Raw genomic sequence first — 18377 nt, forward strand, 5'->3', positions numbered from 1 at the left:
GTGGACGGAGGCGCCAGACGTCAAATGATGTTTGGATCACATGATTTCATTCATGAAGGATCTACGCAGCCCACATTTAAAGAGACACGGAGCAAGTAAATATTACTACAGCAGCGTGCACAGGCTGACAGGACAGCTGTGCACGTTCTCACAACACGTTTACTATAATAATTATTATTATCATGATTATCATTATCAAAAAATTTTTTATTAATAATAATTGATAATAAATAATTGTCCAGTATGTTACCTTCGTGCAATATTGTCTGCTGGGTTCTGCTCCGGGTCACTTTCGACACATTTATCATACCAAAGTTCTGAGTATGTGCAAATTCAAATTGAAGGTGAAAGTGTGTTAAAGTACAGAAAACGTGCATTTCACAAGTAGACTATTTAATTTACTGACAGTCAAATATCAAGAAGATTCATATCAATGTACTTCTCCTAAAAGAATGGCTTGTCAGGAAATAGATACAGTCAGAGGAAGTCATCTTTGATATTTATCAGCACTGTACTGCAAAGGTTTGAAAATTCAGCAAAGGTAGCACAGCTGTATTTTTTTCTTTCTAGTTTGACTCTCTAAAAAACTCTTATTAAACATATGACAATTAACTAAATATCAGTTTACTAACAGAGTGCAACAATTAGGATCGACGCATATTTGTTCTCCAATATTGATTTTGGTTTGAATGAAGGACTTTTCATACAAAACACGAGCGCACAGATCCAACGGTTAGCAGCCTCTTTCCTCTTTCCCTTTTGGGTCCATGTGAAATAACCGACACTACATACTGCCTGACTGATGTTATTATGTGGGCGTCCAAAGGCCTTTAAGGCATAAATCTCAGGCTGCTGAAAGTGGAGTTATATTTGGAACCATGGCTTGGTTTCAACAGGCGGTTTTTAGGAACTAAAACACAGCAGGATGAGATTTAAAAGCTATAAATCACTAAAGGATGCAGGTTAAAATGGTGCTTCTGTAATGATACAGGAGTCGATTTAGTGCGTGCATCTATATTAGTCCAAATATCTTGCATGCTAAGAATAGTTTCTGATAAAAGCTTGTGGCTTTGGCCTCCTCCAGAGGTCAGAGGTCAGTGAGATTAAAACTACTAGACTGCTGATGCCTCTAAAAGTTTAAAGTGTAAATTTAGTTTTTCCTTCTTTTCTGAAGCAAATTGCAACTTTGCTGGGAAAAATACAATAAAAAATGGTTCCAACTTTATTTATTCATTATTTTTTTTGAGGTAAACGTTTGTTGCGAACACACTTCTGCACAGGAAATCATTTACTTTTGACATATTTCGTCTGACAGCTGCATGCACTCATCTTATTCACCCACCTTGGGGCACATCGAGTTTCATGTAGCTCGAACCGATCCCATGTGACATTGAACAAAAAGCAGAGTTCACCCTGTGCCGGGTGCCAGTACACTCACACCAAAAGCAATCTATAGTTACCAACCTCAGAGGCATGTTCTGGATGGCAGGAGGAAGCCGTTATAAATGAAGAAAATCCCCACACAAGCGCAGGAAAATCTTAGAAACCCCACACCGAAAGGCCTAAATACCCATACTTTCACGCCTGCAGTCAATTTAAACACATTAGCTCACTAAATAAGGCACATTTTAGGAATTTAGAAGGAATATCATGCAAACTCCAGACAGGAAGTGTAATTTATAAATCTGAAACAGTCTGAAAAATTACAAAAATCTGATTTAGAAAAAAGAACTAAACACTTCTCTCTATTAAAACAACCCATTTGTACCATATCCATGTCTCTTTACCTGAATGGCAGCTGCATTACTAAGCAGCTTGCATGTTGATAATCATTGGCGATTCTCTTGTACATCACAATTGTGCCCAAGAGGGAAGCTGTACTGCAGATTCACTGGCTGTGTGGTAACTGTCCCAGTTTCCTCTTTCTGCAACCGTTTCACCAGACAGCTGCACAGCGCTGATACTGTATCAGGCAGGAGATCACAACAACACACAGGTTCTTCACACATGCACACACACACACCTCCTTCCCTGCTGGTCTGTGTGTGTGTGTGTGTGTGTGTGTGTGTGTGTGTGTGTGTGTGTGTCAGTGCAGCGCATCCCTGTGTGGATGTCTGGTGGAAGTCGCTCTTCCTTCTATTTACTCCTCCGCTCCTCTGGGCGTTGATACAATATGCAAACAACCATGTTACTGCAAAGGTCAGTGATTACATTGATTGAATGGAGATGACAGGAAGCATCTGGCCTACCTGTGGATAGAAATCCCACATGCTGTGTAGGGGCGCGCACACACACACACACACACACACACACACTCTCTCACACTCACACACACACACACACACACACACACACACACACACACACACACACACACACACACACACACACACACACACACACACACACACACACACACACACACACACACTCACAATGTAAAAGTTTGCACTCAGGATTATCTACCACTGAACTGCCATCTTAGACCGTCTGCCAGTGTCAAGATGATTGACACAGAGCACATCCTCTTCACCTTGGGGTGGAAGAGAGGCTCTCGAAGCCGTCCAACCAATGAAAGGTAGCAGAAGTTTAATAATGAGAGGCAAATGGAAGTCTCTCCAGGAATGGCTAATCTTAACGGACAGCGACAGGAGCGAGCGGAGAATAACCTTTTGGAATAAAAGGAGGATTACCAAGACACTTCAGCGGCGGAGGAAAAACCATTGCACGCACAAATAAACAGGCGGCGTGCACCAAGAGCGTGCGGGACGCAATTTCATCAAGAGACACTGGTGTGTGTATTAGTTTAAGGAAAATAAACTAATCCTACAACAGCTATAAATTGTTCAATTATAATGAGGACATGGCTCTTCACAAGCCATCACTCCTTTTCCATCATTTTTACTCCGCCATTATGCACCTGTGTATTGCCTGAATACACCCGCAGGCCTATCTCATTCCAACACAAAGTGGCATTTGTTAATCCAAAACTGTTGCAGCTTGAGGCGCAAAAAAAAAAAAAAAAAAAGGACCCAGATATCTAAAAAGTATTTTGCAGACTTGAAGTGAGCTGCAGCTACTGTCTACTAATTTGCGGAAATGTTACTGCACTTGTGTCCGCAGCAATCAGTCAGTTCAAAACTCAGTGATATTTCGTCTGTAAGTTCAGGACAGCCGGCGGTGGAAGGTCACGTTTACTCTGAAGTCTCTCCACTTTAACCTGCTGCACGGTTCCTTTTCTGCTTTGTGACAAAAGCAGAGTGGAAAGCTCTCCTCTGTAAAACTGCATTTTACAGAAAGCAAAGATAAAGGAATGGTTCAAATAATAAAGTGACGGGTTATCAAATACATAACCTTTGATATGTTCTCCTTCCTGTTTCCGACAGTATCTTATTTATGGAACCAACTTCCTGTTTGGCAAAGTGCTGAGATCAGACTGGATCGGGCCACTTTCTATTTCAGCTGCTGTAGGTTTAGGCTGCTTTAATGCTTCTTTCCTTTACTCACTCTCCTTACGTTTTATGTATTTCACGAACATTACACGTCACTCTCTGACTGTGGAACTAAACGTTCAGGATGTTTGGGTCTCCCATGATCCTTTTCTCTCTTATATGTTCAACCTAACCGCTGCCAATCCAAAGGACTAAAACCTTTAAATGAGGCTCTGAGGGAGTTTTTGAGAGTTTTTCTGGTGTTGTTTTCTCACAAGGGACATTATTTATGTTTCAAAGACCCAGGAACGTGCCTTTCTGTGTGGAGTTTGCATCTTCTCCCCCGTGTGTGTGGGTTTCCTTCGAGTATTTCAGTTTCTTCCCACTGTCCAAAAACAAGCATGTGAGGTTAAATTGATGTGGACGTGAGTGAGACAGACTGTCCAGGGTTTATCCTGCCCTCGGACACAGTGAGCTGAGATGGGCTCCAGCGCCCCTGAACAGGATCAGGAGTACAGAAGATGGATGAAGAAAATCAGCATGAGAGAATTAAAACCACACAAATAGTCGTAAGGCCAGAAAACTTAAAAAGTGTATATTGGAAAAGTAGTTGCACCTTCAAACCCCATACCATGCTTCCTTTCAAGAGGACCTTTACTCTTAAAGCGGTAAATTAAGAAGATACCAAGGAAATTCCCAGGTCTGCTCCGAGATTCTAGAATCAGTGTTATGTTTTAAGTGTGTGTGTAAATTCTACAATCAGATTTGAAATGCAATGAACAGTTTCTCAGTTCTTCTATGTGACGCCCCCCCACCCCACCCCACCCCACGGGAGCCTTGTTTATTTCCTCCCAACACATATACTCATCTTCTTTCACCAGTGTTGATTCACATAATGAAGAAGTCTGGAGTCACTGACCTGCCAGAGGAGTAAGACTGTGTGAAACATGAAATCGCAGCTCTGCGGCTGAAGAAATGTACCGACCGATGTGGTGGTGTGGTTATATTTGCTGCAGGACCAGGTCATTTTTAAGTCACTGTCAACCCGCAGCAATGTGGAGAGGGTAATTTGATCTTTAGGGGCATGTGTAACTGGGTCACATTGATCATAGGGCGCCATCTGGAGGCCAGCGTGCATTTTAATGAGTCACTGATGGACACGGGAGTCAAAGGGAACCGCGGCTCCAGCAGGTGGAAGGAGAGGCAGGTGGAGGGGAAACTATAAACTCTGCTTCTTTAATATCAACAATTTGTTCACTCACATGGCAAGTTGGCAGACAAAAACATAAAGTGGATGAAATACAAAGAATGGACGGATCAACAGCTGACAGTGTCTTTTGTCATAATCTGAAGTTTGAAATTCACTATTTGTACAGTTTAAACTTTCTCATAGAAAACATTCTCTTATGAGAGAAAATGTACAAAGTGCCTTTGGCTCTTAAGACGCAAAAAGAAAAAAAGAAAAAAAAGAAAGTTGAATTCATTAGTCTATTGAAGCTTGGAATGACTTTCATAAGAAAACAAAACACTGGGGTCAAAGGGCCAAAGGCACAAAGTCCTTGAATAACAAGTTTAAATCTGACTAAACAGTTTAAAAAATGTGTGTTTGATACACATCCAGTCTTTGTTACCAGTTCGTCATTGTCGGCCCCCAAAAAAAATCCCAAAAACTATTTAAATCCTATCCATTTCTTTTTTTTTTACAGTGTGGATTTCATTATTTTCACTCCAAAGACATTAAAGACGTTCATAAAAAGCTCGTTTTTAAGGGCGGCAGCAGGACCTGGTGACGACCTGCCGGGCCGTTAGACACTCAGGCTCCAGCTCCCAGACGCAGAAACATTGTACACACATCCACTCGGCTCCTCAGGACTCGTAGAGATTTCCCGCTTCGCATCGTAACAGTAAGAAGTGCGTCGCTGCAGGAAAACCTGCTTCACAGCTCTGCTGGCGCTCAACGCAACACAGATGTGATTTTTAAGCGGTCCAGAGTGTTTAAATATTCGTCTCACTTGTTGAGGTTGTATCGGCACACTAGTGACCTGTGTGTGTGTGTGTGTTTGTGTTCCCCGAGTCTTCAGTTCTTCTTCTTCTTCACCCCAGACGTGCGATTGTTGAACAAGTTGATTCCTGCTTTGCCGTTGTTGGTGTCGTTGACGGCGACGCCGGGCTGCTGCAGCACTTTGTCCAACGTGGTTTTCTTGATGGCTGCTGGTGAGATTCGCTCCTGGTCTGCAAGATACTGCAGCTCGCTGTGAGGAAGAGGAGGAGGAGGAAGAGGAGAACTCATCAAAACTAGACAACCAACATTTTCTTTTACTCTCACAAGTTTCTCTCTACCATTTTGACCTGGACATTGTGCAGACCACAGGCTACGTCACAGCTTTAGTTTTTCAGCGTACGAAGTTAATTGGTGCCGTTTTGGAAGTTTACACTTTGATTGTTTTGTTATAAAATGTTGATTCAAAGAAACAAGATCTTGACTGATGCAGGCAGCAGCTCATCAAAACCTAACGTACTGCATTTTGAAAGAGACACATTCCGTATAGTATCCGTCATAATAATGAATAAATCCCCAAACTGGTTTAAGACACGACCTCCGCAATATGTTCAGTGTATTCCATTTTGAAAACATGTGAACTGTACAGCAGGATGTTTCACCCACGGCGTCACCATTGATGCCTGTATCTTAAAAGTAAAATTTTTATATTAAATATGTATAGTACTCACTGTATATATACCATTTCAGTACAAAAGTGTTTCCCTTCTCGTAAAATGTAATAATTTCTTTCAAACAATGACTTGATTCCTACTTCTTGGATGTTGATGACTTTCAGCTCAATGCCATCAATACCTTTGGCTCATTTATCAAAAGCACATATTTTTTAAGGGAGTACACCGGTAGTACTTATCTTTGGCAGGTTATCGGAGCAATCAATCTTTATCATTGAGGAATTAAACAATGATTAATTGCAGCGTAGTTTATATTAGAGCGAAGATCTCACCGTGTCCTGATGCACGACGCCTCCACCGCGTTGATCAGGAGGCTGCGGAAGCCGCCGCTCTCCATCACGTGCAGGGCGTGGATGGTGGCGCCCCCTGGAGAGCACACGTTGTCCTTCAGCTGTCCGGGGTGCTGCTCCGAGTCCAGCAGCATCTTCGCAGCACCCTGAACACATGCACAGGAAACGGTGTAGGATTTTAGTTTATTTAGAGACGCTCTGGAGTGGATGGCAGATTAAATTAGAATATATATCTTTTTTTAAAGTATTTACGATGTGGCCGCCCAAAGTGAACACCGAGGGTCTATAGATGACAGCTGATCACTTTAAACACTGTGGTGAGTTTATGAGTTTAACATTATGAAGGATCCCTGTTCGGTTGGTTTAGTGATACGTTACTGTGAAACTCTAAAGCCAACATTGATCCCAACCAGTGTGATTACTTAATATATTGATCCCCACCAGAGTGATTACTTACTATATTGAACAAAAGTCTAGAAATAATAAGCCTTACTTGTACCTTTTAACACAAGCCTGTCAAACTGATTGTAGTTCAGATGCCACATACAGTCCAACTTCATCTCAACTGGGCCGGACCATTAAAACGCTGCTATAATAACCTTTAATTCAAACTTTAGACTTTTTCTTTGGCGTAGCACAGAGTAGACATAATGATAATGTCTATATTTCCACCAAAACCAAACAATTACTACTGAAAATGACTACAATCTCAACATGAAGCCAATTTTAATGAAACCTTCTGGAGCAAAATACTGTGAAACGTCTAAAGATTCTCCTCCAGCTGCTGCATTATGGGGGACAGCATGGCTCTGAGGCTAGTTTGATAGCAACGAGGTAGCTAATCAATGTTTTGTTAGAAATTTTCACCATTTGCCTGGAGGTTTGGCCAGATTAGAGCTTCTTGCAGGCCGGTTTTGGCTCATGGTTCTTATGTTTGACACCCTGTTATAGACAATAACTGAATACAAATTTTCAAGCCAGCATATAGTCCCCAAAAAATGTTTCTGCCATTAGAAAATGCAAAAAGAAAAAGTATTTTATACAAGCTTTTGTACATAAGAAAGCTCCATTCAGCTTTGTGGATCGATTGATGGTTTATATTTCTCAGAAAAAACGAGTTTTCACTCCCGTACAAGACACAGAAACATTTAGATTAAAAAATAAATAAATAAGAAAATACTATACTGAATCTAAACTTCTTTAAAAAATGCATTCCTTGCATAATAAACCTGTCTGATTACTAATTTGTGATCGGAAGCCAGACTTGTTGAAAATCAAACCTCTCAGTGAAACACCTTGGAGCTGGCATAACGCAGGTGAACATGAGTGCAGAAATGGGTGTGAAAGACAAATATACAATGACGTGACGACACTGAGAAGATTCTGCATCTCTGACATGCGAGCGCATGTGACAAGGCTGAACGCAGGAGAAAAGACTCAAGCAGCTGAAAGGGGAAAAACTTTATAAAAATAATTGTCTTCCAGTCTTTTAATTTGATAAACCTCCAAGCTGTGATCTCACTAACACCGCATTAACAAAACAAAACCACATTTGGTTTTGTGCTTAAAAACAGCAATTCCAAATTTGCCGTTACCCTGCAGAACACAGATCAAAATAAATCCTTTTCACCCTCCGTCTTATTTTTGGCGAGCTCGTGTGCCCCGTAGGTGTTTATTTTTCCTGGCGTTTCATTATTGCGTCGAACAAAAGTCAGCAGTTATCAGACAGTAAAATTGCTGGGTGCACTGAAAGCAACTCAATCTTAATGAGTTTTCTGCCTGCAAACATGCACAGCAGCAGATCAAGGAGATTTAATATCCAGAGTTAGTGCAACATAAGACAAACACACACACACACACAGTAATGGCACAACTGACCAGTAGGGCCTGAGCTCCGAGTCGGATGGCCAGTCTCCGGGGAAGACCCATCTTCACCCCTCCGTCTGCGAGAGCATCCACGGCCGTAAACGCCTGGTGGAGCACAGAGACACCACCATTTCTTTAACAGATGTGCAGGCATCATGTACAATCAACAACTCAGCAGGTATTCTTAGTGTGACCCGGTAAAACAGCCACACATGCTGCTATTATGAAGTAATGTGTTCACTTCCTCTTGGGGTTATAATGGTATTCTTGGAATATTTACATGACGGTAATCTGGAGCTGTGTTAAGTTGGACCACAATCATGTTGAGGCTGTTCTAATGTTTTGGCTTTTCTAGTCACAAACATAGGAGGAAGGAAATAAGCAACACCTCTTGAAATAAATTCTTTCTACCAGCAATTTGAGATTTTATAAATAACTGCTGCAATGGATCATATCTGATGATCCTAATTAAGTGGCTGAGGAGAAGAAATAAGTAGCGTAGTAACTCAATTTAGTGATTTTTACCAAAAGAAGAAAAATTATTACCTTCATAAAATTGGGTTTTTGTTTATGCAACTCTTATTAAATCAAAAAAACCTTCATTGGTTTTCAGAAATATGTGATGACAGTCATTGTTGCGGTGGCGTCTTTACCAGATGGGAGTTAATAAACAGGTTCACGGAAAAATAAGAAATAAAACCAGCAGCAAGAATCTCTCTGTGGCCCAAACTAACCAGAGGCGAAGTTACTGAAAACTAACGATGTACCTGAAGTTATTTAGTGTTAAAAACGGGCAGTTTTCTAAAAAGAGATTGACGTCATGAGCTATCACTTCTTGGGTTGTCGGGTCTCAGTGTTGTTTAGGTGTATTTGCCTGGCAATGGAGGATAAATCAGGAAGAAAAGATACTTTAATAGGAAAAAAAAAATGCATCTAATGTTGGTAAGGAAATATCTTTACCATATTCTACATATTCAGTAACGGTTTGTGAGGATACATGACCACGTTTCATGTTGTGAAAACTTTTGCATCGTTACATGTCACACTTTTATTTCAGTATTTGGTAATTCATTACAACAGCATAATAAATTACCAATTTATATGTGATAAAAATACACTATCTGAGAAGTACGATGATCCAGCAAAACTTGTGATTTTTCTGATTTAAAATGGGAAAAATATGCACCGATATTTTTTATGACCTTTTGAAAAATGAAAAAACATTGAGGCCCACCTCTGATTCTGAAGTGTCCCACACAATATTTAGTCTGTCAGGAAAAAAAAAAAAAAAAAGGGAATACACAGACCCGTTTCTGCTATATTGAAAATCTCCTTCCAGAGCTCAATGCAGACAGCTGATAAAAAGCCAGACAAAATTACTCATAATTTCCTCGTCTGCTGCTCACAGTACCTTCGACGTGACTGTTTTATGAACAAGACGGTGAGTTTTACCACTGCTGGACTTTAAAAAGAGCGATACATCCACAAACTATACCAAGAGTAGAGTCACGCACACTAAATGCTAATTTTACAAGATCAGAGTCTTTTGTCATTTTGGTCCCAGACTGACTTTTTTTCTGGACTTAGCCTCGTTTTGTTTCAAACCTAACTTGTTGAAGACACGAAACTCAAACATACAAAGCAAATAAACATTTAAATCATATGGACTTTATCTGCAGAAACTTTCTGCTTCCATCTGTGAGGATGTACTTGTTATTCTCAGTATCTTATCAGGGACTGTCATTACTTTTGACACATTACAGGGTGAATAATTAATGTAAAATATTACGATTGGCTTTGAGAGCAGACAGCAGAAGATAAACATGAGCAATGGCAGCCAGTCTTCCAGAAACAGAGTCTATCAGATCGGTTCTACGTCAATCTGAAAGAGCCTCAGCAGCTCTCAAAGGGCCAAAATGAGAGTCTGGAGAGAAACAATTCAACAAAGCAGAATCTGAAAGGGTTTATTTTTGGATGAAGACTTCATACAGGGGTGGTGGTGTAGTGGTTGGTGTGGGTTTGAGTTTAATTGGTGATTCTAATATTAACCCTAGATGCAAGTGTGTGTGCTCTGGGATCAGCTTCAGCCCCCCCGCAATAGTCTGTTGGATAAAGTGATGTGAAATATGAATGGATGCTTTTGACATGCAGAGGAAACACTACAACTGGACCAGTACAGCCTCCATGTTTTTCTCCCATAACGAATCAAACTAAAATCCTAAAACTATACATCCAGCCAATTCAGCCACACATCATTGTGAAGTTACTCACGTAGGCCGGTCCGCTGCCACTCAGGCCGGTGACGGCATCAATGAGGTCCTCCTCCACCTCTGTGCAGAACCCCACACTGGCCATCAGCTGCTCCAGTAACTTCCCGTCCTCCACCTGAAAGAGTAAAGTCATCAGAGAAGAAGTCCCTCGTCAAGCTTTTACAGACAGTTCACCCCTTGATGAAGCTTACTGCAATCAGATCAGACTGTAAGACGCACTTTGCACTTCTCCAGCAGCCACTTAAACTTTTCTTACCTCTGCATGTGTCCCGGTGGCATACACTGTCGCTCCCTCCTTCACCACCACTGGGGTGTTCGTCATGCACCGCATGACCTTAGGAGCTGCTCGGTACTGAAGCAGCTTCTGTAAAACAAAATAAAAGGAATCTGTTGGAAACGTTTCTTGACATGTTTTTTGCTATCCCCAGCAACAAACCCCAATTAGAACAGAATCAGGCAGCGGCTGTGGATTGATGAGTTGTTTTAGGAGGTGAGAGTGAAGCGGACCTTCTCTATGGAGCTGATGGTAACACCTGCAGCACAAGACACGATGAGGTGGCGGTCCTCGATGTCAGGTCCGATCTCATCCAGCACAAAGGGGATGATGTGGGGCTTCACAGCCAGGAAGAGCACATCACTCTTGTTCACTGTCTCTTTGTTGCTCGTCGTCAGATTTACACCCATTTTCTACAAAACCAATAAGAAAAAGAGAACTCGGTGAACAATCTGTGCTTATAAACACATAAACTGCATTTTTACATTGGGAAAAATTGATAAACTGAGACAGAATAAGCTCAAACAATGCAATAATGCAGAATATAAAGCTAGCAGGAAGGACCCTGACAAGGGTTACCACTGCTTCATGCACATGATGCTCTGACACACATGTAGGTAGGGTACAGTAGTCACTGAATTTATTTCCAATAACTCAACAACTTATGTTGCATAATGACTACAGGTGTTTTTTCCTTCAGTGTAGGTCCGGGAAATTAGAGCCGTTAATTAATTTATTGCATGATTGCTCAATAGCTCTGGATACATATACAGACTAGACTTACCTCAGTTTAGTGGGTCAGTTTTAGTGCGAAACAGGAATAAGACCCCAAATAGAAAATAAACTTTTTCAGACCCACATCTGGGAAAAAAGAACTTGGATAAGTTTTTTTATGGTAAAATGATTGTGGTTCTGGATGCTGAGGTAACTTGCTTTGCCACGAGAAACTTATAAAGCATTTATTTACACAAAAATAGGAGGAACTATGATGACCGTTATGTGTATAATCCAAGTTTAATGACTGAGCAGGACTAGCAGACACGCAACACCAGACAAACATTGAAGACTGAGCTCCTCACCCTCAGGCCCGACACAGTGGGCAGGTCTGTGTCAGGGGAGCTGGCTGTGATCCTGTGAGTGGCAATCACACCTGGGGAGGAGTCAGGCGAGATGATAAGGTGGGAAAGAACAGCTCATCAATGGTTTTAACAAGAGACTCAAATGTAAATCTGAAAAGTCAATATGGCTCCAAATCTAAACACAAACAAAACAGTGACGTCGTCTTTGAAAAGTAAAACTGACTAAAATCCTAACGACTCTTCTTATTTGCTTTAAAACACTGCCAAGCCAATTAATTAGAAGTTATCTAAGTGATTCTGCTGCTTTTGTTGCAGAAGACTAATCCGTCACGATACAGTGTTGGCCTGTGAGCAGTAAATTCTCCTGGAGGCGGGCAGGTGTGTCGAGATGCATTTCAGGAGTTGTGTTCTGCTGTGAAAACATTTTGATTCATGCCGGTTTTTATGGGTAAACAAGAAGACAAAATGCCACATAGGGAATATTTATTGTTTACATGTTTGTGTAAAAGCTTGTCGAAGCAGAGAATAATAAAAATGAGTGTGACTGTGAGTTGATTTTCAGCCTGGACTCACCTGCAGCAGTGAAACCTTTGACCAGTGCATGAGCCAGCTGGCCTGCTCCAATGAACCCAACACTCATCCTGTCAATGATGTGGCGTTTCTGCCCTGGAGGGGGGGAAAAAAAACACACACAAAAAAAAACCCCACGAAAACACAGTGAGCTGGTGTGTGCAGACTTGAAAACAAAGCCTTCTGATACACACCATGTCATTCACTTTGGAAGAAAAGTGCAGAAAGAGACTTTGGTGGTGATGAAATCTGGAGAAAAACTGTAGTAGCTGGTCCACAGACAAGTGAACAGTGATGAAACACCTCCTCTGACACTGAGTGACACTCGGGAAGCTTCACACACACACATGAAACTCATCTGCATGAAACATTTAAGAAAGTGTGACAGTTGGTGCTGCGGGCGCCACTCAGCCGAGGACATTAAGGTTCCACCTCGTTAACGACGCCGGATTTAAACCGGCTCTGCACAAAAACCACACCACAGGTTGTAAACTCCGCTAGGTCCAGAAGTTAACGTCTTCTAATGTTGTTTTTTTTAAACAAGCTGCCAATTTGGGAAGATTTAATGCTTAATCACAGATGATAGCTTTTCTAGCTAGCTGGTGACCTCCTGTGAGCGGCTAGCTGTTCCGCTCGAGCCAAATAATACAAAACGGGATGAAATATATCATACCTCCAGCTAGATAATCCGTCTGAAGTCAGTGAGATTACAGATGTTGGTTGTGGACGTGAGCGTTACTCCCCAGACACAGAAAAAAAATCAAAAAGAGGCACTTTTTTGTGTGTCAACGTGGCTTCCTTTCTACTCTTGCCTCATTCACCGGTAATGGACAGCGGTCCCGACCAATCAGGAGAGAGATAGTATGAGCATTCGACCAATCATAAGCCACATGGGAAATTCTAGGCGGGGTTTACAGTCCGTGCCGCCCAGTTGCATCAGCCCTGAAGTTTCAGCTCGCGTGGCCGCCTGAAGGAAAATAGGTCAAATCTATCGCGAGTGACACGTGGAGGAAGTTTATAGACAAAACCAGGACTCAACAGCATCTATTCTCACCGTCTTTGACTCATTTAACACTAAACTGGGACTGACCTCACCTCTCCGCACCATGTCTGGTCATGTTTAGGGACAAAACCAAGACTCAACAGCATCTATTCTCATCATCCATGACTGATGTAACACTGAGCCTGAGAGCCAATGTCATGACACTAGAGCAGTTGGTACGAATTTAAGGTTAAATCTGGCACCATGAGCGTGGTCTCATCAAAGAGGCAGTTTCAATATTGACTCTGATCACAGAAGCTTAAGACTACAAAAGAGGAACAAATCCACAAAGCAGAGACTAAAATCAGAATCAGGAAGATGTTTGCTGCCAGGTATATTCAGCATGAGGAATTTGTTTTGGGTTTTTTGGCAGGCAAGAAAAATGTATTAATATAGCACCATTCAGACAGTGCTATACAAGAAATGCATAAAAAAAGGTGATTAGGAAAGACATAAAAGAGAATCAATAAAATATAAAATGTATTAAGAAGAAGGCATACTAAAAATTAAATATATTGTTTATCGGAAGTCCTGAGCAAATAATAGTGTTTTGATGAAAAACAGATAAGTGTGCCAGGGAGCTTGTTCAACAGGTGAAGAGTTTTAGGAACTAATAGAGTGGAGGTGCATGTTCAGCTGGTGGAGCTCATCCTGGATCAGAGCTGGGACGATTGTGTTGAAAGCAGAGCTGAAGTCCACAAACAGGACCCAGACTGACGTTCCTGGGGAGTCCAGATGTTAAAACATGAAGTGAAGACCCAAGTTGACCTCATCATCCACACGCCTGTCCGCTCTGTCGGAAAACTGCAGGGGGTCTAAACGGGATCCATGATGGATTAAAGGTGGGAGAGCACTCGATGTTTCCCTGACCACAGGGGTTAGAGCGGCAGGTCAGTCGTCCAGCGATGCGGGGTTCCTTGGGGACTGGGATGATGGTGGAGGACTCGAAGCTGTCTGTGATGGACCTCTTCTCAGGTCTCTGTGAACACTGGAGGACAGCTGATCAGTGCTTCAGGAGGGAGGAGACAGAGTCTGGACCAGCTGTCTTCCGGGGTTTTTTTGCCTCTTGAAAGTCTTATGTACTGTAACATCTCTCGGTATTGTTTAAGTGTCAGAAGCAGGGAACACCAGAGCCTTATTTACAAAACACAAAATGACTACAAAGATGAAAATGATCACATATGGACACAAAGCATATGGATACACTAACACTAACGGACCTGTAATGAAACATCTATAACAGCTACACTAACAACAACGACTGCAAATGGCTGCAAAAGGACCACAACAAGACACACATTTTAAAAAAGACACCCGAAAAACCACAGATAATTGCTCAAATAGAATGTGAGAGGAAGTAACACAACAACAGATCACTCTTAAAAGAATAAATCACAAAACCACCACTAACACTGGAAACATGTCTGTAAATATGTAAAACTACAACAAAAGAATTCTATAAATCAATGCAAAAATTACTACAAAAAGCATCAAATAATTGTTTTTTAATCAGAGAAATGATAAATAAAACCAGTGATACACAATAACACTGCAAATAGAATCAAAATTACAACTAAGATAACAAAACTACTAACTTACAGTGAATTAACAATCATGAAAAGTTAAGAAACTACCACAAAGATTTAAAGTAAATCTAAATGAGGCAACTTCAACAAATGAACAAAGACAGGATATCAATCAAGAAGCATTCAGTCACCAATGGCTTAATATGTTTATTTGATATTTCTCTAATATTTTCTTAGATCTGAAAACCAAATATTGAACAGTTGTAGCAAGGAGCATTTTGCAGGGTATGATTTTTGCATGAGAACATCTGGTCAGTTTGGCTTTATCTTAATTATCAAAGACAAAATTAAATAAAATGTGAAGTTCTGCATAAAGAGCTTGCTTCGATATATTTGTATATTTTATTGATACGGTTTGCTGCTTGTGTCTTATTCACTTCCATTAAATACGATTATTTAAATCTCTTGGCCACAAGCAGTGAATTTCCTTAAGGTTCAAAACTTCAGAGGGATTTTGCAGGATTCTTTGTAGTTTTTGTCAACAATGGCATTATAGAATAGTTAAGTAAGTGAACTTCTTTCTACCGCTTGAATCCTGTTGGTTTCAGTGTATTTCCTGTGACATTGTGTAAAAACAAACATGGCTTGCTAATATTGATCATCTCTTTTTAAAATAAATCTCACTTTCCCCTGATAAGACAAAACTTTAATGAGGCTGATATTCACTGTCTATCTAATGCACTGAAATGTCAAGACGAGTCACCAAAACACTTCGAGTTTTCAGCCTTCTATTATCAATAATATTTCTGTCTTGTGAATTTAAATAAAATGTTTTTTTTCCAATACTGGACTTTGCATCTGTTTCCTCTCCCTGTAGATTTGGTAGAATATGAAATCGAAAGGTGTGTTCGTTAATGAGCAGTGGCTACAGCTTTTTTTTTCTTCTTTGTGCTCACCATCCCCTGGTAGTTCACCAGCACATCCACTGAAAAATTAGCCTTGAACTTGGCCTGTAACTGTCAGTTTGATGCTTGAAATCTCCCCTCTGTACGTTTTAATAGGATTGACCCTCTTCTTCTCCATCTGCCTGTCTCTTCCTTTCATGTTTCAGATGCCATACCGTACCGTGCCAGGCTAAATTTACCCTCCACAGGAGGAAACGGTATGTCTCCTTTTGGGGGAACCACATTCCATTTATTTCCCTCGCGGGAACGCAGAGTGAGACATTGAGTACGCTCCCATCTCTATGTATATCTATGTATATAAAGCAAAGGCCTGAGGTTGATCCCTGAAAGCACCACCAGCTGCTCAGAGCCTCGTCGCCCTCCGTCAGCTGAAAGCAAAAAGATAAAAACTGAGAACTAAACAAATCTGTCGTTAGGTTTCTGCCTGTTTTGACTCCTGCGGGGCCTCTGCACCTATTCAAAGACTTGTTTGACTTTTTAAAACCACGAGTGTGAAAATTGTTATCCAACTGATTGCACACAAAACAAAAAAGCAGGCCTAGACCTCTTGAAAAATGAATCTGGACCGCTCGCTGTTCATCAAGTGTTTCTCCATCCTGTCAGCGGCATCCGGCACAATGTGATCAACGTGACTTCCTCTCAGTTTTGTTGGTTGAACTTGGGAGGCACAGATGAAGCAGGACCAACAAGTATTTTTCCAGCTCATGATTGATAGAAGTAAATCCTCAAAACACAGTGATGGAACTATATTCTGGACAAAGCTTAGAGTTAAACACGCTTATTTCAGACAATTACATTTAATAAATCAACCAATATAGTAACATAACTCTTCAATGAAAGTAATTAAATGTAAATATTTACATGCTGACATATGTACATATTTACACAAAGCCATGTGAACATATTAAACAGGCATAACACCGGTTATATGCATAGTTCCTGTTGACCTCTGAAGGTGTGATGTTATATCAGCAGCAGATCCTTTCAGTCCTGCAGGTTGTGAGGTGGAGCTTCCATAGATCGGGCTCGTTAGACCAGAATATCTCACAGACGCCTGATTGTATTGAAATGGGTTGGAAGAATAGAGAGAGTCGACATGAAACATGATTTCCATGAAGGTGCGTACAAGTTGTACGACAGTTTGGTATTTGCTTCGTGTCGTCCACATGGATGACTGGACCAAAGGCTTCTCAGTGGACTAGAGCGTCTGCCTTTACCCATAATGCATTATGCCATGGAGAGTCCCCAGGTAAGGTATGCATATACACCAGGCCAAACACATGATAAAAAAAAGAGAACATTATTTACCACTGACAGGTCAGGTTCAGACACAACAAACAGTATTCATCTATTTCTATCAGAATCGGGATTCACGTCTGCAACAGTTTGGACGTCACAAGCCGTCACTCCCTACATCAGAATCGGGTTTATTGCCAAGTATAGTTTACACAATACGAGGAGTTTGTTTTGATGACGTTGGTGCAACACAGTAGAACAAACAAGGTCAAAGGTGCAACAAGAACAAACAGTTAAAAACATATTGATGTCAGTGTCCAAGTGAGTTTAGTGGAGGAGGATATTTACAGTCGACGTTAAAGTAAAGTAGGTATTCAAGACCCTCAACCACCCGTGACTCTGATACGAACCGCAGACTGGGAATACCTCAGAAAGGTTGGCGCTTCGCAAATGTTTTCACTAAGTTCTCACACCATTGTTATTTGTCCCCCGTCAATCGTACTCAAATCCTCTTGGCCGCCCGTCCATCCCCCTGATGCGTCAAATATCAGGACAAACTGTTCACTTGCAGAATCATTTATCACAACAACAACAACAACAACAAAAAGAATAATCAGTGTTATTCATGACAAACCAGCTATAGAGAAACAGGAGATACAGGGCATGCTGCTGACTACACACCAGGAGCGAGAAGTAAACGAGACACAGCTGAAAACAATCCGTGGGTGCAGGAGGAACCAGGAACAAACAGAGAAAGATGAGAAAGGTGAAGGAACAAGACAAGATTATAAACCTGGATATGTGATAACTTGAACAAATTACTGTGATCAGATCATGTTATTGTGTCGACTGGAAAAATAAAGACTGGGAATTTACATGTACTGCAGAGGTTCTTTTAATCTGCATCAGTCACTTTTTCCAATTGCTTTGACATGGGTTCTAACATGTTGGTGGTATTTTGAAACGAACCTCCAAACTGCTTCACACTGTGGTGTGAAAAGAAGACAGCTGAGCTCAACCTCATAATAAAACCAGGACAATTATGGGAATCAGGGAGCAATATTCTCCTCTAATGACACCGAGTGTTGTTCAGTT

General features: G+C 41.1%; 1 protein-coding gene across 2 annotated transcripts; it reads right to left on the reverse strand.

Moving 5' to 3' along the window:
* Positions 1-4553: 4553 nt before the first annotated feature.
* Positions 4554-13700, reverse strand: pycr1b (pyrroline-5-carboxylate reductase 1b). 2 transcript variants are annotated; one of them, XM_080463954.1, is made up of 9 exons: positions 13187-13700; positions 12517-12609; positions 11944-12014; positions 11098-11277; positions 10847-10954; positions 10592-10705; positions 8333-8425; positions 6437-6600; positions 4554-5683 (listed from the first exon to the last, which is right to left on the reverse strand). In XM_080463954.1, the coding sequence occupies exons 2-9, from the start codon at positions 12581-12583 to the stop codon at positions 5509-5511; spliced, it is 972 nt and encodes a 323-aa protein (XP_080320080.1). In that variant the 5' UTR covers positions 12584-12609; positions 13187-13700; the 3' UTR covers positions 4554-5508. The 2 variants fall into 2 exon arrangements, with proteins under 2 accessions (XP_080320080.1, XP_080320081.1); XM_080463955.1 differs by lacking the exon at positions 13187-13700 and adding an exon at positions 12708-12871 and having other exon boundaries at positions 4642-5683.
* Positions 13701-18377: the final 4677 nt, after the last annotated feature.

Source organism: Lipophrys pholis (assembly GCF_963383615.2).
Source record: "Lipophrys pholis genome assembly, chromosome: 5".
In the NCBI taxonomy this organism is placed as follows: Eukaryota; Metazoa; Chordata; class Actinopteri; order Blenniiformes; family Blenniidae; genus Lipophrys; species Lipophrys pholis.